The 19,789-nt window shown below is 42.0% G+C and overlaps 1 protein-coding gene across 1 annotated transcript in view; it reads left to right on the top strand.

The window, feature by feature from the left end:
* CD34 (CD34 molecule) overlaps nucleotides 1-19,789 on the top strand; it is a 43,902-nt gene that overhangs the window by 18,271 nt on the left and 5,842 nt on the right. Inside the window, exons 3-6 of the mRNA XM_063142957.1 lie at nucleotides 307-569; nucleotides 3,008-3,088; nucleotides 17,271-17,400; nucleotides 18,819-18,871. Coding sequence (XP_062999027.1) covers nucleotides 307-569; nucleotides 3,008-3,088; nucleotides 17,271-17,400; nucleotides 18,819-18,871 — 527 coding nt within the window. The remainder of the gene's footprint in view (nucleotides 1-306; nucleotides 570-3,007; nucleotides 3,089-17,270; nucleotides 17,401-18,818; nucleotides 18,872-19,789) is intronic.

Genomic DNA, 19,789 nt, shown 5'->3' with positions numbered 1-19,789 from the left:
TGGAGACTGAATCTAGGAACTTATGCGTGCAAAGCATGTGCTCTACCACTGGGCTATAGCCCCTCTGTTCCGGCACAGTTTAAACCTCATTAAAGTTAATGTGATTTCAGGAGCCTTACTGTGAGGAGGACTGCAAATTTGGGTTACTGGGAAGCAAATCTATCTTTCTTCTGGAGAAATGCCACACACAGACCTCATGCTATTTACTATAACAAATTCATATTGCATTCCATTAACTAGTTGGGTTTGATTTTTGAACACTTCCTGTCTTCATGTGTGTCTATGTGCTTTTTCTTTTCTGTCTAGTAACGTCAAGGAAACTGACTGAAAATTCAACAAGTGAGACAAACGTCACCAGCAACCCTGAAACATACACACACGCAGCCACTTCAACAGATACTATAGTGCAGACATCTCCAACCCAGCAGAGTACATCAGGTGCTTCTGGCAACATCACAACTCAAAATATCACTTCACCACCACTTCTGACCACTGTTTCTCCTGAGCAGACACAACCATATTCCTCTGCCTTGCCTAACACAACCAACGCTGATGACAAGAGTGTGATGGTAAGAAATGTGAAGATTTCTGGTTTAGGTGCAGTGACAGGGAAGAATGAGCAGTTCTCACTATTGGAAGCCTTGTTTAATATCAATTATCATTAATCATTCCATCCAACTAATTAGTCAACCCATTATTTCAGCCTCTATTAGAAAGTATCTGTATATTCTATTTCAACTCCACTTTTCAGGCTGTTAGGACCCCAATACACACCTCACCTCAGGTCGTTCTTAAGTGTTTAAACTAGCCTTCCCTGACCTGGTGCCTTCCAGCTGTGATGGACTACAGTTCCCAGCATTCTCTAATCAAGGCTGTTCAGGAATGTAGCTTCACTCTCCTCTCATTTTCAGGTTTGCGCGGTACTTGGTATTCAAGTGCTAATGCAGTAGTGGAAGTGTTCCAGAATGAGCGTCTTTATAGCTTCAATTGGCTGCTATTGTACCACTATATATATATATATATACATACATACATACATACATATATATATATATATATATATTCATATTCTCACCACCACCACCACTTTAGAAAAATGTGAATCGTCATATAGCCAAATCTGAGGGCAAACAAAGCTAATTCAGAGTAATGAAAGCTTCCTGAATAGGAATTGCCATCACTCTGAATTAGCATTGTCTGCCTTCAGTGCAATAGAGCTTTTTTACACAAGGCTGGTAATCCACTGTATCTACTTCTGGTTTCATCACAGAATTGTGTTCCGAGGACTACACAAAAAGTGTTTCCTTTGCTGCTTTTCCACTACCTAACCTCTATGTGGCACTGTAGTGTATTGCAATATCATAATTACACAAATAGAAAAAACTTTTGTTTCACTTTCCCAAATAGTATCGCACTTTCCCTGTTCTAAAAATCCCTCACTGAACCTGCTATTTAAAAACAAAAGTGAAACTGGAGGGTCACGATGCCATCTAAAGAACCTAGAAACAAGTGTGAGTAAGGAATTATGAGCACACCAAAATGCCTCATAATCACATAGGCAAATCTGATTGTCTATGCAACAATTGACTTTTGGCTATGACAAAAAAGACCATTTTAAAAAAAGATGCACAACAACTGCCAATTAGGATTATGAAAATGTTTTGAACTTGTTCAAACTAAGTAGATATATTGGTGGTGGCAGGAGAATTTCCCTTTCTCTTATAAACCCTTCCTTACATCCCAAAAATGTTTGAATCTGTATCTTCAACACAGCTCCAGTATTTAACTCTAATGAATGAATTTGTAGCTTAGCAGATCTCTTTGGCTTTGATTCCCCATTAATTTTCACTCTGTATTCACTAGGGGCTTCTGTACACCAGACTTTTAATGTGTATTTGGGATTGCTCACTCACAGAAGTTTGCATGTCCAGGGCCTCTTCCCTGCTTTTTGACCATTATCGTGGCTTTTTTCTTAATGGGGAAAATGCTGCAATACATTTTCATTATGCTTTGAAGTGCTTCAACCATTTATGAATTTCTGTAATCCTGCTAAATCACAGCGTGATCTAGTGGCTATATAATGAAACATATAGAACTTGTAGAGAAAGGAGCCCACCCACTCCAAAAGCATGTGTAAAGGAACCCATCTTAATCCTGCAAAGAATCCAGAAGCAGAAGTCCCAGTAAATGTACAGGACAAAAGCCTGGTATAGATAGATAAGCCATGTGAACGCTTATTTACCTGGTGGCAGCATATAGAGATTTCCCATTCAGAGAATTTTGAGCACTGTAGTATCTGCCTTACCAATTGATTGTGTTGATTCAGCTAGGATGGTACTATTAAAATTAGGCCTGGTTGGATGGTGTGCCATTTTGTAACGTCTCTATGGGAATTTAAAGCTGAAAGGTTTCTAATATTATAGGGCTTCAAGAGTACTGAGATTGGATTTTTCTATCATATTTCACCAGTGCTTTTATCAGCTGCACTGATTCTCTGAAAGATCATCTTCTACCTCATACTCCAACCCATCCTTAAGATTCTCTTCAGAGGCCCTACTTAGTGCGCTCCCACCAAGAAAGATCAGGCACATGGCTACTAGGGAGAGGCCTTCTTGGTGGTAGCACCTATGGAATAGCAGCCACTTCCTCCACACCACCCTGCTTCAAAGCTTGCCTGCTGCCTTCTTTATGGTCCTTTCAGCGTCTATTTTGAATCATCTAGGGAGTTGTGCTTTATTTTAATAATCTGAGCTGCAAATCTGGTATAATTTTTCTCTGCTAGAAAGGAACATTTTATACTGCATTTATTGTCTTTATTGTTGCATTTTAATTATTGAATTTTGTATTTTAATATTTTATTCTTTGTTCTGTGAGCTGCTCAGAGAGCGGCTCACAAAACACTGTACGGGTGGACACACAAATGTAAATAAATAAATAACACTAGACATAGGGGATCATCTGCTCCTCTGGTCACAATGACAGTTCTCTTTCATCCTTTCTTTTTTAGCCCAACATCAAATGTATGAATATCAAGGAAGTGACTACCTCTAAAGTGATATGCCTGGAGCTCAATGAGACCCATACATGTGTAAGTAACTACCAGGCACGAAAAAAATGACAGTGAGGAATTCCTGATAGTGGGTGGGTGAAAAAGGATTTTGGGGGGGAACCTGTTGCTGGAGAAGTCTGTTACAATTTGAGAAAGAAGAAAGTGGTGTTCATCTTCCATTTTTTCATGCTTTGATGGAAAATGTATTTCTTACTTTCTTTCCTCAGTGGAAATATTTGCGCATTTCATTTTTTAGTGGCCCATCTGGGTTCATTCTTTTATCATTACACCTTTCTAAAAATTTACACCCTCCAGGTTGGAGTCTGTTGTCATGGATATGGGACCTACTATCACGTATAACGTTCAAAAAAGCACCAGTGGTCTTATAGCTATTATTAATTTCTGGAGCCTTCTTTTTTTTCAATGTACAAAGTACTTTACAATTTTGATTTCATGTATTATCACAACAACCCTGTCAGATGGCATTCCCCACCCAGGCGTTCACTGATGTTTCTGTGTCTGCAATACTACCCAGCCAGAGAATATTTGTTTAAATATCCCTGATTCATTCCCTGCCCCATTCAATGTCATCTTCTTCCCTTTCATCCACCATCCAGCTCAGCTCCTCTTCATCTCCCAGCTCACTCCATTTACCCTCTTTCTGTTTATTTTATTTTACTGCTGGAGCTGCTCCTGCACCATGTGAGAATATTCGTTTGTTTATTTCATTCTATTTACATCCCACCCTTCATTAAAAAAATCCCATTGTAAAAACAATATTAAAATAAAAATAAAACCATAAAATACAATAAGTAAACATATAATAAAACTAATGAAACGATTAGCAGAAAGAATTAATTGCAGCAACAACTAAAAAGAGCCTGGTACCAAAATGTCAATAAAGTTGGAGCCAGACATACCGCTTGAGGGAGGGCATTTCAAAGTTGGAACACCACCACAGAGAAGGCCCTCTCATGTGTCACCACTCAGAGAACTTCTAATATTAGGACAACGGGATAGGTGTTCCCTCCGCCCTTCTCCCAGATCTAAGAGTATGGACAGGCATGTACAGGGAAGGGTATTCCTTTAGATAACTGGGTTCCAAGTCATTTAGGGCTTTGTAGGTCAACACCAGTACTTTGAATTCTGGCCAGAAACAGATGGGCAAGTAATACATGCAGCTCTTTCAGAATTGGTTTCATCTGATCTATAAGGGTTGCATTTCACTCAAGTTATAATTTCTAAGAGATTTTCAAGGTCACCTGCATTACAATAGTCGTAACTAAAGTTTACTAGAGCATGGGTTACTGTAGCACTCTGCCCATGATATCAGCAAATTTTAGAGGATGCTTTCTGTCCAAGGACCAAACAGCTAGGCAGGGGCTGCTGTATGATGCAGGGCAGAGGCTGGGATGTTCAAAGAAGGTGGCTGGTATACAACACGGTCCTGTGCATGATAACTTTGCAATAAATCCCAGTATGCTCACTGGTGGTTACATCCAGGCCAAGAATTGCAGTCTTAAAGTGAAATCTTACGCATACTCACTCAGAAGTAAGTCCTGCTATGTTTAATACGACTTACTCCTTTATGAGTATGTTTAGGGTTGCAGCTTCAGTCACTTGTCCAGAGAAAAGAAAAGAGAGATGGGTTGGGGAGAAGGATTAGAACAAGTCTGGCACTGCAGTGATAGAAAGGGCAGGCAGTTGAATTTTATTTAATTATTTTAAAATGTATACCCTAATTCTATACTCAAGTCAACTAACACATAATAAAAGGGAGGAATCATAAAAAGTAAAAACATCTCAACATCTTCTAAAATATAAAGTCCTGCAGCCCATTCTATCCATGTTTACTCAAGTTGCATTGGGGTAAGTGGGATTTTCTCCAATGTATGTGTATCTAGTAAAACTAGTATAAAGCCAGCCAACAAAATCACAATAATTAAAAGCCTGTCTTAAAACAAACATTTTTATTTCATATTTTTAGAGGTGTGGATTCTTGCAAGTTTCACTAGACAAATTATTTCAAAGTGTTGTGACTGCAACAGAAAAGGTTCAATTACGTTACCGACCAGTCTTGCCTCACATATTAGAAACAACCTATGCAAGAGCTTCCCAGCACGTTTAATGGGCAGCGAGGCTCAGATGAGGTGAGGTGCTTTAACACAGATTTGAAAGCCCTGGTTCCTCAGTCTCCTTCTAGAGCAGCGATGGGCAACTTGCCGCCCTCCAGATGTTTTGGTACTGCAATTCCTTCAACCCTAACCACCATGGCTTGCTGAGGCACACACCCCTGCAGGGTGCAGGGCCAAACCTGGAGCCTCCTGGTCTGTCTGTTCCTTCTCTTCTCCTTCTCTTGCTGTTGCTGCCTGTTCACTTGCTCTCTCCAAGCATGCAAGCAGTGACAAGAGAAGAAGTGGAACAACATCTTCCATTTGCCTGGCACTCTTTCTCTGCACGGCTTTGCGGATCAGATCCAGAGTGAATCCAAGTCAAGCAAATGGGAAGCAGTGACCAGGCACGGGTGAGGTGGGCCCCACTGAGGGCACTTTCCCAAAACCATTGCAGCCAAAGCAAAATTCTTGCTTCATCAGATGTACACAGTCTTCTTTTTCTAAGAGGGGTGGTACATTCTTTGCTATGGAGAAGATACCTTGCTATTTGGCTTACATTCATGGGGCCTAGGTATATCATGATCAGTTATAGAACACTGTGAAGTCATTTTATATGGGGATAAGTCAGACTGAAAGGAACATCAAAGGCTGGTCTTGCTGGAAGCAGACACTCTGTAGAGCAGTGATGGGGGACGCATTGCTCTCCAGATGTTGTTGGGATGCAATTCCCATCAGCCCTAGCTAGCATAGCATATGGTGAGGACGGATGGGAATTGCAGTCCAACAACATCTGGAGGCCTATGCATTCCCCATGCCTATTTTAGAAGAGCCTGCTGTTGCGAAATGAACACCATTGCCCCAGAACAATGCAGGGGCATTGAGTCTGGATTTTTAATCTTACTGTGTTCTTGGCTTATATCCTGTAAAACCACCCATCTCCCTGCCCCAACTGGATTTTTTTTCCTGTTTACATATGCTGGAAGCATATCAAGGAGAATTGTGCTGAACAGCTGCTGAACAGTTTACAGTTGTAACACTAGAGCCACCTAGTGGGTGATATATTAGCAGGTAAAGAAATAGCATGTAGGTGTGTAGCTGTAATGCATTTGGTCTCAGGATCACAAAACTCAGGTTAGCTATTCCCCAACTCCATTTATCACTATCCGTGTTCAGAGATGTGGAGAGTTATCAGTTTCTGTTATCTTCATTAACATATCTTCAGTGTTATCATTTCTGCCTGAGAGGCAGCATTGAAATTAATGGACAACATTAGACATGCAAAGATTTTATTGTGCACATTAATGCTCACGGGGAAATCTGCATCGAGGTGCCAGTCTTTGGTTCTATATACAGAAGTAGCACTTGGAATATAAATTCTAGGTCTGTCACAACTCTCTTAAATCAATTTTTAATAGAATTGTGTGCTTTAGAAATCACATATTGCACCATCAGTGCTTACTGGGTGGAAGGAAGGGAAAGAAATACAAATCTCACACTTAGGAAGGGATGGATTACAAATGGCCACAACTTTATTGGTTAGAGCTTACAGAGTTTAATGTGGCATAAGGCACAGATTGAGTCATCGGGCACCCCACCTGCTGACTAATGTCCTCCTCCACTTAAGTTTCTGGCCTCGTAATGCAAAGGGAGGCACAAACCTGCACTTTTATGTGCCCCCTCCTGTGCACCAGGTGTGGGGCTGGTGCACCACCACCCCTCCCCCAGGCTGGAGCCCTGCTGCTCTTAACCCAGATCCCTTATGGGGACCTTCCTTTCATTAGGTAGCCGAGTGCCCACGCCCACTTCCCACTTTAGATGGATCTGGCACAATGCCTACTACACCCATCATATGATAAAACAGCACAGCAGTACAATGTTCCCTGCAATTAGATTGCTGTGACGAAGGCGAAGGTCCTGGGAGCAAAACAGCCAATCAAGGTAAAATTCCTTCCTAGCCCAGTCAACTGATGGCCAATCAAAGTCCATAGTAATAATAACAAATCAGGAGGGTGGGTCAGGAAAGTCTTTACCAGCACTGAGCCAGGTCATGCGAGTGCCTCACTTATATGCCCTGAAAGCAGACCACAGAGGAGACTTCCCCTCCCAGGGTCCTGTCCCCAGGGCCCAACCAGCGTTGCCGATTGGCTCTTGGGGAGCCTCCTCATTTGACACACATGACTGCATCTACCTTGCCACTGGTGAGTCACGGGGCAGAGGACTGAGAGCCCGGTCTGTTCCCCCCTTCTCTTAGCCCAGCCCGGCAACACAAAGGGGACACAGTTGGTACTGGGATTGGTTATGACTTCTAAGTTCATCTAACCACATCAATAATGAATAGGGCTGAAGGAATTTAGGCTAAATTTAGGCTAAAAATGTTGTAAACCGCCCAGAGAGCTTCGGCTGTGGGGCGGTATATAAATGTAATTAAATAAATAAATAAATAAATAAATAAATAAATAAATAATCGTTCACAATGCAGAGTTCAAATACAGATAGCTAATTGTGAAACTGGGGGTTATTTGATTAATTGAGATATGTGTTAACAATGAATATATTCTTGGGGAAAGTTTAATTGTGTGTGTGTGTGTGTGTGTGTGTGTGTGTGTGTGTGTAATACATTCACATTTGAATCATGCATCTGGCTTTTTGTGATTTGAAATTGAAAAGTTCAAGAGTAAAGTATATTATGCAAAATCAATCCCAAGGGAAAAAGTTCCAGATTTAATGCATGCTTAAATTTTCCCTATATCACTAAAAATGTATTTATTGCAGCATGGTTATTATTTCTTAATCCTTAATCTTAAAGGCTGAAATGCTATGCACATTTATTTGAAAGTAAGTACTATTGAATTCTGTGGGATTTATTTCCAAACACGAATAGAATCATGTTGCCCAGCTAATTTATTTCAGTGATCCTTATCTTTGAATCTGACTGGATCCTAAATATACAGCAAGGCTGTTCACACAACATGCTAACCCACACTCAGTGGTTGATTGTGGGTTGTTGTTGAACCATGGGGTGTTTATCGAACCATGGCTTAGCATGTTGTCTGAATCCAGGACACCATAGCTTATTTTTCTTGAACAAGCCACCTTGAGAACTCATGGTTTGTGGTTGGGATGTTCAGGATAGTTAACAAGCCACACTGCATGGTTAACAAGCTACCCATGATTCAACAAAAAACCCATGGTTCAACAACAATCCACACTCAACCACTGAGTGGGTTAGCATGTTGTGTGAACAGCCTCAACGAATATTTAGGAGTGGCATCAGCTTTTTGTGATCTCTCTCACCTAGGGCATAACCTGAAATGGAATTACCATGTAAGATTGCTTTGAATTCCTCAGTAATTAAAAATATATTCTCTAAACCAACCAAAGCTTTCAATTGTTTCTCATAACTAGCATTTACATGACAGAAACAACAAACTATTTGCTTCTCATTTTGTTTCAACTGCTGTTTTTAAGGGAACTGATAATTGTGTTTAAATAGAGAGCAGACAGAACGGCCTGAGTTGCTTCTCTGTTTTCCTGTCAGCCTTTTCCAGTAAACTGGTTTATGTCTCTGTTCAGTACAAAGGAAACTGTGACATTCTCTCAAGAGTTCTTTCCACAGCAAAGGAAAAACTATATAGGAATGTTTTTCCTCCAGCCTACCAAGTGAATGTCTGTGGGAACAGTTTGACTAGATTTTGTTCTGAATCTCCCACTTTCCCAGGTATAAAGTGTGCTGTGATTGAATAACATTCTGAGTTGTGTAGTCTATGTGTATGTGTTTTTTTAACTTTTGTCATTTTCCAGAAGCCATTTGTTGTTATTATTATTATTATTATTATTATTATTATTATTATTATTTATTTATATAGCACCATCAATGTACATGGTGCTGTACAGAGTAAAACAGTAAATAGCAAGACCCTGCCGCATAGGCTTACAATCTAATAAAATCATAGTAAAACAATAAGGAGGGGAAGAGAATGCCAACAGGTACAGGGAAGGGTAAGCAGGCACAGGGTAGGGAAAAACTAACAGTAAGACAGGGATGCACAAGTTCTTTCAGCCCAAGGGTCAGATTCCATATTGGAGAAGCTCTTGGGTGTTGCATTCCAGTTGTGGGCATGGCCAAAAGTAAAAGGGGTGGAGCAAATACCAAAAATACCAGCATACGTTAGCTTAAAGTTCTTACTGCCAGTAAATAAACGATAGGAGAGTCATTTCATCCTTTTAGAATGGGGGAAAAACTGCACAAAACCCAGGAAACCATCAACCAATTGGGAATTTTGGGGAAAGAAGTGGAGCCAAGATGGTGGCATTCTGGGTACACCAGAGGGCCAAATTGGGATGCCCAGGGCTGAGGTACTGTGTACTAGGGCTGTGCTTCACTCCGATTCGGATCGCAAATCCAGAGTGGAGCAACCCGATTTGCCTCCGCCAAAGATGGATCCGAATCGGGTCGGGGGAGCTGCAGATCGAGGTGAAGCAGTTCGCCTCCATCCAGAGTTCCCAATGCAGGTAAGTGGGAAGGAGGGGGAGGGGGCTCACCTGGCGGCGGCGGCGCAGTCCATGCAGCGATGGTGGTGGAGATGGGGGATGGGGGGCTTACCTGTGTCTGGCACAGTCCGGCGCAGGCTTCAACTGAGGCCCAGGCCTCAAAACGGAAGCAGTCCATGCGGCAACAGCAGCCGAGCCTGGTAAGGAGGGAGGGGGCTTATTTAGCCCCCATTTTGCCCCCCCTTCCCCACTTACCTGCCTTCACTATCCGCCGCGGAGGCAAGTAAGTAGGGAAGGGGGCAAAATCTCAATCCGCCCTTCCGGATCTCGCTCCGCGGAGTGGGGGAGGGTCGGATTGACCCGAAGCAGATCGGCCCAATCCGAAAGTTCCGGATTGGGCCACAAAGTGGTTCGGGGGGGTTGTGCACAGCCCTACTGTGTACCTGGTTTAAGGTATCTTTAAATAGTCTGATGTTTGGAAATCCTGGATGACGACTATCTATCTAAAAAGCTCCCTGCAAGTAGAAAACTAGAGCAGGAAGTGGGCTGTACTACAACTATTTCCTCTGACATACTAGGGTTTACGTGTTTTTACTAAAGGATATGTGTGTTATTTCATAACATGCCAAAGCCTTCAAAAATGGTATCCCCACCTTCCACCTCCGTAGCCTGAAGTGAAACAGGTTACTCTGGCATCTCATTTTGCTTCAAGTAGATCAGGGCCTGAACTAGTGGCCATCACCACATTTTGTGACCACGAATTCTACAAGTAAATTACTCCATTAGTCCTTAATGCAAAATAAGGTAGGTTAGAATCATAGAATCATAGAATAGTAGATTTGGAAGGGGCCTATAAGGCCATTGAGTCCAACCCCCCTCCCCCGCGCGATGCAGGAATCCACCCTAAAGCATACCTGACAGATGGTTGTCCAGCTGCCGCTTGAATGCCTCTAGTGTGGGAGAGCCCACGGCCTCCCTAGGTAATTGGTTCCATTGTCATACTGCTTTAACAGTCAGGAAGTTTTTCCTGACTGTTAGAGCATCTTTGCATCTTTGAAAGAGGAGGCAGAAAAAGGGTGTAAAGAAGAAATTTGAGGGCATGAAGAAAGATCATCAGAAAATTAGTGGGGCAGGGGAGAAATAAAATGATTTGGAGAAGCTGGTCCCATGTAGTAGATAGGGCCAAAGCTGGGTCTAAAGCAGTGGAGACTATTGAATTGTACATCATGTGAAGAAGTGCTTCTTTTTTGTCAGTCTTGAACCTTTGGGCAATAATGAGCTCCACTGGGTGACCTCAGGCTCAAGGCCTGAAATTTAGCATGTAGGACTTCAGTTAGAGTCAGGTTCCAGGAAGTCAGGTTCTGTGACTCAGCAAAAGTTGGCTTTCAGTGCAAGCAGGACAGATGTAGCTGTGTAGTCAAAACAGGCAGGGGTTGAGTTCAGAGGCAGCAGGAAAGGTTCAGGAAGGCCAGAAACAGATGCATAATCAATGGCAGGTACAGGTCAAGATTCAAAGCAGAGATTCAACAAACTCCTCACACAGGAGACAAATTACTCAGGCTGAGGAGGAAGCTCTGAGTCTAATGCTTGATGAATAGGCCGTTGGGGTCAGGTGATGAATGTTCAGGCAGGCTGGTAATGCAGCCTTGAAGCACTAACCACCACCTTCTGGGTTTATATAGGAATAGAGCACCCTGGTGGTGCTTCCACACCAGCATTTATTCTGGAATTGCTACTCTTCATTCACTCACTTTTTATGGGGCATCGATACAACATTCTTAGAAAATCATGGTTCACCAGTGCTTTTCCTGTGCTACTACAGGTTGTTGTTTTGCAAGCTCCAAACGGATACAATGGAAGAGCTGTACGATCCTGGTAGATATAGATCCCTGTTAGTGTTACTCTGCCATTGTTTTTAAGAGGCAATGCTGTCCCTTCCTCTGGCAACTCCTGTTTCCTCCTCAGACTTAATTAGACTGCTCTTTTTCCCTGCCAAGGTGTGGAGCGAAAGATAGCAGTTCAGAAGGGAAAAACACACGAGTCCCTTTCTCCAGAATTTATTTTTTTTCTTTCGATTTAACCATGATGTGGGATACTTAATGAAAGCCCCTTGTCCCATATCTCTTCCCACCTCACCCAGGTGGCATGCAATCTTTCACTCCAAACGTGCAATGGGGCATCTCCCCTCCACAATTCTTGTTCAAGGGGAGCACTGAGCGGTGGCTACCCAAAGTGGCCAGTGGCTGCCTGGATCCTGGTGAATCTCTTAGCAAATGTCAGAGGAGTAGATGGCACAAACAGAATAAATGGGATTTCCACACTCAGATACAAATGATATTTCCCAGGTAAAATTCATAGAATCATAGAATAGCAGAGTTGGAAGGGGCCTATAAGGCCATCGAGTCCAACCCCCTGCTCAATGCAGGAATCCACCCTAAAGCATCCCTGACAGATGGTTGTCCAGCTGCCTCTTCAATGCCTCTAGTGTGGGAGAGCCCACAACCTCCCTAGGTATAGAATCATAGAATAGCAGAGTTGGAAGGGACCTACAAGGTGGGAGGGGAGTGAACCAGCAGTGCTGTCGCACCAAAAACTATTTTTGAGAGGGAGAGAGAGAAAGAAAAAATGGGAAGGAATGCCTCTGCTACTGGTCAGTAACTCTAACTCTCCTGACCCTAAAATGTTAAAGGATTCCTCCAGCCCATTGAAGATTCAGGCAGGATATTTTGTTTACTCCTTTTCACCTCCCCCAAATGAACTATCCAAATTCACAGCTACTATCCCAGTAGCAAGAATTTACAAATCAAGTTCTAATAAGTGTTTCCCATGGACCAACCTTATCTGAAGAAAACGTTGTAATCTTTCATTGTGGGTGCCAGTTCTGCCCATGATAGGTCAATACTAACATTCTCTTGTTTTGGTTGGAGATTGAAATCTGGATCCTGAACTTGACTGGAAAAATGGGCAAAGAGCCAGTTTTTCCAGTAAAGTTCACCAGATGACTTGATCTCTTCCGAAACAGATGTGTTTTCCATGTTGTAACTTCCCTGGTGGACACTTGGGAGCAATATGTTTGTTGTTCTCTCAGGAATCATTAGCCCCACACCATGCTGAAGCCATAATGGGAATCAAGCTAAACATATATCAAAATTACAGGAGAATAATGAAAACCATAAGATCAGAAGTATTATATATGAAGCCAATATGCTGAGCTATTGTACCATAATGGGTAAGAGACTCAGATTTTGCCTCTACCATGAGCTCACCAGGAGGCCTAAGACAAGCCAGCATCCCCATCTGAAGTATGGGGATGATCATGCTGGCCTAATTTAAACTATTGTAAGGATTACTGAGGTAATGTATGATGAGCCGTTGCTAGACGAAGGTTTAGCCTGGTGCAAGGCCCGGGCTCCCTGCTGTGCGTGCAGACAACGCAGAGGGGATCCCGGGGTCAGGCCGGGCTAAACCCTCCCTTAACCCGGGATAACCGGATCTGCTTATGGCCCGGGGCTGCGGAAGGTCTAGTTAGTTCCGTGGCTTTTCCCGGCTGCTCACTTACTCACGAGTAGCTGGGAGAAGCTGCGCACTGGGCACAGCGTGCGCTGCGCCCATCGGGCTGGGGGTGGAGATCACGAATGGGGGGGCGGAGGGGGCATTGGACATGGCGAGTGGGCGAGTGAGCGGGGGGGGTGGACATGGCGAGCAGGGGGTGGACAGGCGAGCGAGCAAGGAGGCAAGTGGGGGAGCGAGCGAGGGGGTGAGTGGGAGGGTGAGCGGATGGACAGGCGAGCGAGGGGGCGAGCGGGGGGCATTATACATTGTGGGGGGGAAATCAGGGGGAGCAGGGAACCCTTTTTTAAAAAAACAAAGACTTACCATTTCATTGGTGTGCTCCTGCGCACATGGCCCTTTAAGTTTTTTTTTAAAATGCAGGATGTGACGGGGCTTTCCTTTCCCCGTCGCGTCTTACGTGTAGAAAAGGGGGACGGCCCGCGCTAGCTGCAGCGCGGCCTCACTCCTTCTCTCTGCATTAACTAGTAGGTCTAGCAAGGCCCTTAAGCACTTTAACCTTTCTAATGTACTTTATCAGTGTTTAGTTGTTGCTGTGGTAGTAAGTGCTAGGATTTAAATTTGTTAGTAGAGTGGTATTAAACACAGAAAGTTGATGGTCCTTGCCTAGAGGCCTTACATGAACCGCCCAGAGAGCCCTGGCTATTGGACGGTATAGAAATGTAATAAATAAATACATTCTGTGTTAAAAAGATAACAGAATGATTGGAGTTAATGGGAATAGGGTAGAAAAGAGTGAGGCGTAGAAAAGAGTAGAATGTAAGCCTATGCGGCAGGGTCTTGCTATTTACTGTTTTATGCTGTACAGCACCATGTACATTGATGGTGCTATATAAATAAATAATAACAATAATAATAATAATAATAAGGTGAAAGTGAAGGAATTTGTAAGGTGAGGTTAGTAAAAGTTTTGAATAAATAAGGTCTCCTTATTTATGTTAGCTGTTGCCTCTATAGTTGCTCCCACTGTGGTCCAAGTAAGTGAAAAGTATTCTGCCCATATCAGTACCTCTGACATCATGATTAGCAGCCATGCAAGTAGTGGTTTGCAGCTGCCCAATATGTTTAAAGAGGCCTAATAGTCCAAGGTGAACAGTGGAGTTCCTTGAGGAATTCTGAAGGGGAGTCTGTTCTTGAAATAGGGAGCACCATGGGGGAAAATCATGTAGCAAGAAAAGAAAAATACATAAGAGAGAGAGAGAGAGAGAGAGAGAGAGAGAGAGAGAGAGAGAGAGAGAGAGAGAGAGAAGGGATAAATCAGGGATGAGGGAGGGTGTACAGTTCAGGGTGCAGAGGTGAGGAGTTGCTTGAAGATAATGAGGAAAGAGCATGATGCCCAGTGTCAGGATTTAAAGAGCAGCTTGCCAATAACTATGTGACAAGATTAATGAAAAATTAGTTCAGAAGTCAACTGCAAAGAGAAATTACAGAAGGGAGGAGGTTCCAGTAGTCTAGATGAAAAGTGTCCATAGAGAATGGTCTTTCCCAATCAAATCAATTAACTGTCTAGCAAATTAGCCTGCTTCAAACAGTGAGTGACTAGTTTTGGATTTTTCACAATATCTATTTTATATATAGTTATTCATTCTCTGTACATTTTCCAAAGTTCATCCTGCCCTTCTTGCAATGGGATGAATAGGACTGCATTTAGCATTTTATGCACCATTGAATTAAGAGAATATTGTTACAATCTTAACCATGTTATTCCCTTTATATTTCCTACCTGACCCTAATGTTCTGTTCGTCCTGGAGCAAGTATTTTCCAAGGAATTAAGGAACTTTCATCATCAATATCAGTTTATTACAGGCTATTTCAGACGTAACATTTATTATTTACCCAATGCTTACTTTCTGATACAAAAATGCCTACCCATGGAGATATCATATGAGAATTGTATTTTTTTCTTCTTAAATGAATCTGTGAGTAGGGATCCTAAATTTGTGACCAGTGATGGCTGAAGCTTTCAATTCATAACTTACCTTGGCTACATTTACAGAAGGTATGAAAAACCCAGCATTCAACTAAAGATGCAACACTCAAACAGCCTTCCAAGCCACCAAACTTGCCTATACTAGAACTTTGTGTGACTTTAGAATATTTATTTTTAGCTCTGTCTTACAAGGGTCTGGCTCTGACCCCAACCCTCAGGATGTGTATATACTGAATTCCAGAATCTCCATCCTGTTTGACGCACAAATTAACTAAGTGGAGGAAAAAGCTGCAACACCATAATGTTCTCCCCCATCTCCTCCCACCCAAGAGTCACAATTGTTTGGGAGAAGAAGGATCATTTTATTTCAATCTCCGTGTGGGAAGATGTTATCCCTTGTGAAACGTGCGATGAAGGAGCCATCCAAAATACTCAAGGCATTTCCGAAACAAGAAGACCAAATGTTTGTTTGTGATTTTCCTCATCTCCTCTCTGGTGACAATGAAAAAGGAGATGGTGTTTATGATTTCAAAACAATAAAAGGTGCCTTGGCTTCTTTCATTTTTCAGTGCTTACAGAGGACACTCCTAAGTAGGATTTGCTCTGACAGTATGAAATGTAAAAATGTAATTAATTATAATAGTCAGCAATTTAAAATTAGATTAGTAGGAAATAGTTTTAATATGCAAACATACTGCAGATATGAATCCGTTGACAAATGTTCCTATTCATGTTCCCTCTTTCCGTTAGTTTATCTTCTATTTATAATAGCTGGGTACCTGATACTGTTCATCCACGGTAGCTACAATGGGGCAGACTAGGGCTTGCATTGACGCAGCTAAAACTAGATCTAAAGCAAGAGTTGGCAAGTTCTGGCCCTCCAGATACTTTGGCCTACATTTCCCAAAGCCAGCATAGCCAATGTTGAGGGGCAATGGGAGTTGTACGCCAAGGCATTTGGAGGGCCGCAATTTGCCCATCTATGAGCTAAAGCTTGGTCCTCCTAAGACCTGTAACTCTCCCCTCACTTTCCATTAATAATGACACATACACCAGACACCAAACAAATGCACATTAATGCACCATCATATAACATTCCTTTGCATCCTTGAGGCAAATTATACCATTGAGCTTCAGCTGGGAATCCTTATCTATATTGGACTTAGCCAAGGACATAACCTCTCTGTGGATTGAGCTGCTGTCCCTTGCTCAATCAGTTCCTCAGAAAACTGTTTATGGCAGTGGTTCTCAAACTTTTTCTGGTAACCCCCCCCTTGGTTCCATAAACTCATGCCCAGTGACCCCTGCGCACAGCCCCTTTAAATGGGAAGCACCCACCGCAGGCTTGCCGAGGGAGGGAGGGAAAAGAGAGCGAACGCCTCTGTTTTGCAGCCGGCCCACCAAGCAGGGTATGTCTCTTCATTAGCGTTTTGGTACTTTTGAAACATTTCAATTCACCGTTAGAACAGGACTCTTCTTAAATGGTATTAATACATGTGTGGATTCTTCACCTATATGGCTTGGGACCAAACTACCTTCTCCCATAAAAATGTCCCTAGGTTTTAAGACCTTCTGGAGAGGTGCTTCTTGGAAAAGACCACCTTGAGTGCCCCCCTGCCACCCCCTTGCCTCTTAACGCCCCCTATGCAATCCCACTGCCCACTTTGGGAACCACTGGTTTATAGTTTTCCCCACCCCATGCCATCCTCTGGCACTGTGAGGATTGTATCCCTTCACCTTGGAAAGATGTTCAGCTCTACAGAAGGCAGTGATAGTTAACTTGCCAATTGATATTCATAGAATCATAGAATAGCAGAGTTGGAAGGGGCCTACAAGGCCATTGAGTCCAACCCCCTGCTCAATGCAGGAATCCACCCTAAAGCATCCCCAACAGATGCTTGTCCAGCTGCCTCTTGAAGGCCTCTAGTGTGGGAGAGGCCACAACCTCCCTAGGTAACTGATTCCACCGTCGCACTGCTCTAACAGTCAGGAAGTTTTTCCTGATGTCCAGCTGGAATCTGGCTTCCTTACTATATTGATATAGTATAACTTAAAGCAGAAGAAAAAATATGTTTGATATCTGTTTGACTTTTTTTTTTTTTTGGCCTCTTCCAGGAACAATTTGTAAAGAGGAAAGGAGCAGTCCTAGAACAGGCAGTTTGTAAAGAGGAGGCATGCCACATCAAACTGGCAGAATCCAGCGTGAACCATAACTGCATCCTTTTGCTTGAAGCTAACAATAAAGGTCAGTTGAGCCAATTTATATAACTTTTATAAGGAACAAGGTATAGTTTTATTCAGGGTGCTTCCAGACAGAGAGCTCCTAGCACTACCAATCACAACGCCATCTTTTTCTTAACTAACTTTCCATGGTAAAAAAAAAAAAGACGCAGTGGAAAACACTTATAAGCTGAGAGAGTTACGAGTAGAAGATGACAATGGGCCAATTCTCACAATCAAACAGCCCAGCACCGCATGCTGGTGGCCATTTTGAATATTCAAGCTCCAGCAATGGCTTGTTGTGTTCTGCAAGGGTTATTTAATATTAGTTGAATATTCAAAATTCTCTCAGGGTTTAAGCCACGGTAGACTTATTGACTTATTTAAGCCACGGTGTGTTATTTTGATCCTGCAAATCAGGTCAATGGCTGGGCACCCCATGAAATTTGGTGAATGAGGCAGAACAATGGTGCAATAAAAGTTTCACCTGGAAATACCCTGAGATTTTGTATAAATAGCAGGGAGTACCCCCCCCCCGTCCGAAATTTGACGCATACACCCACCCACAGGAGGGTAAAAAAAGAGAAAAGGCTCCCATTGATTCCAGTAGAGATCCCACTTTTTTTGGTTTAAACTTCACCACAGTGGCAGGAGGAATTTGGGGTAGGGGGAAAGGTTAGGGGAGAAAGTTTAACTACCTCCTTTCTGGAGCGACATAGTACCTATCCGAATTCAGGGCCTGCATGCTTACATAGGAGTAAAACTATTACACATAGCTATGTGTGTATATTTATTGTTTTATATTGTATGTTTCTATCTGTACGCCGCTCTGAGATCTTAATGATATAGGGAGGAATATAAATGTTTTAAATAAATAAATATACCCTGCATGATTCGAAAAATGTTTAGTTTGTCCCTGAATTCTTCCTAGCACAAATATGGCCCAATCAATATCTTATCTTTGCCATATATTGCAACAAGCATGCTAGTATTAATCTAAAACTGTATGTGAGTGATGGCTGTAAATGTTATGAGCAAATTATTTCCTCCCTTGATAGCCCATTCCAGTTGTTATTCCTTGGAAGTACCTTTATCATTCATTGTGAAGTGTACTGTCCCCTGAAATAAAGACAATGGGGTTTTTCGCTATTGAAGCTTAAATCAGTTCTTGCTTCAGTTGCTTAATAATATAAATGTAAACTTGGGGTTGTCCAGAATGCTCATTTGCAATGCAAATGCCTCTTTTCAGCTCTCATCAGGTGCTCTCACAAACACTCTCATAAAGGGAGACACAAAAGTGATTTAAACTGCACATATAAAAATGCATGATGTCCTCATAGCAATTTTCCAGTTTTATAAAAATGGATATCAAAGAAAAATAGCAGATGGACACCAGTTTTGTTGTGTAAATCATTTTACTTTTTGTTGTTTTGGAAACTACAGGTGCAGATGCATTGAATGAGGTTCTTGAAAAGGATAGGTCTGCTTTGTCGAAGGTAATAAATTAGGAGTATTTACATGTGTGAGCTGGGTTAGAGATTGTAAGCCTATGCGGCAGGGTCTTGCTATTTACTGTGTAATCTGTACAGCACCATGTACATTGATGGTGCTATATAAATAATAATAATAATAATAATAATAATAATAATAGTGTAGTAAGAAGCCACAATATCGAAAGTATTTTAAAATCTGATTGAAATGCTTTGAGTGCTAGTAGCTGGACATCATATAAATGTATAGTTTATTTTTATTTATTTATTTATTTTGAAGAATGCAAAATTAATGTTCAGTATTAAGGCTAATGTTGTGTGAAAGACTCCTGGACTAAATTCCTCCTAGATAAAATTCCACTATTTATAGATTTTAGACCAGACTTATTTTCATTTTTTTTTCTAGTGACAAGTAATAAAATTTGGGGGAGGGTGCCATTTGAAACACATTAAAAGCAGGAGAGTTTCAGCACTTTTGTATGCCATGTTTCCCTGGCTGAACATTGGAAACCTCCCGGTCTTCTCTCTCATTGTCTTTTGATATCTTGCAAACACACACACAAGGCACAACATAGCCTATACATGTCAACGTATTATTTGCTTATACACATTGGGCAGTATCTCAGGGACTCATTACACCAATGCTTATTATGTTATTATGCTGTTAAAGTGTAAGGAACCTCTAGTGCAAGCTAACGCTATTGGAGTTGTACTAGAGGTCACTTACACTGGAGGAATACACTTTGCGTTAGCAGAATGACACCACAGAATACTGCCCATTGAATGTGAGATAGCATTTGTATATGAATTATACAAATCTCTTTATATAGCTGGAGAATATGAAAACATAGTCAGAGAGATATGCTTCAATATTGTGCAGTCATCATCTCTTGAGTCCACCAGATTTTTTTTAAAAAAATGCAT

This window comes from Elgaria multicarinata, chromosome 1, assembly GCF_023053635.1.
Source record: "Elgaria multicarinata webbii isolate HBS135686 ecotype San Diego chromosome 1, rElgMul1.1.pri, whole genome shotgun sequence".
Classification (NCBI taxonomy): domain Eukaryota; kingdom Metazoa; phylum Chordata; class Lepidosauria; order Squamata; family Anguidae; genus Elgaria; species Elgaria multicarinata.
The sequence above is the reverse complement of the archived record's forward strand: the minus strand, read 5'-3'. Positions and strand labels throughout refer to the sequence as shown.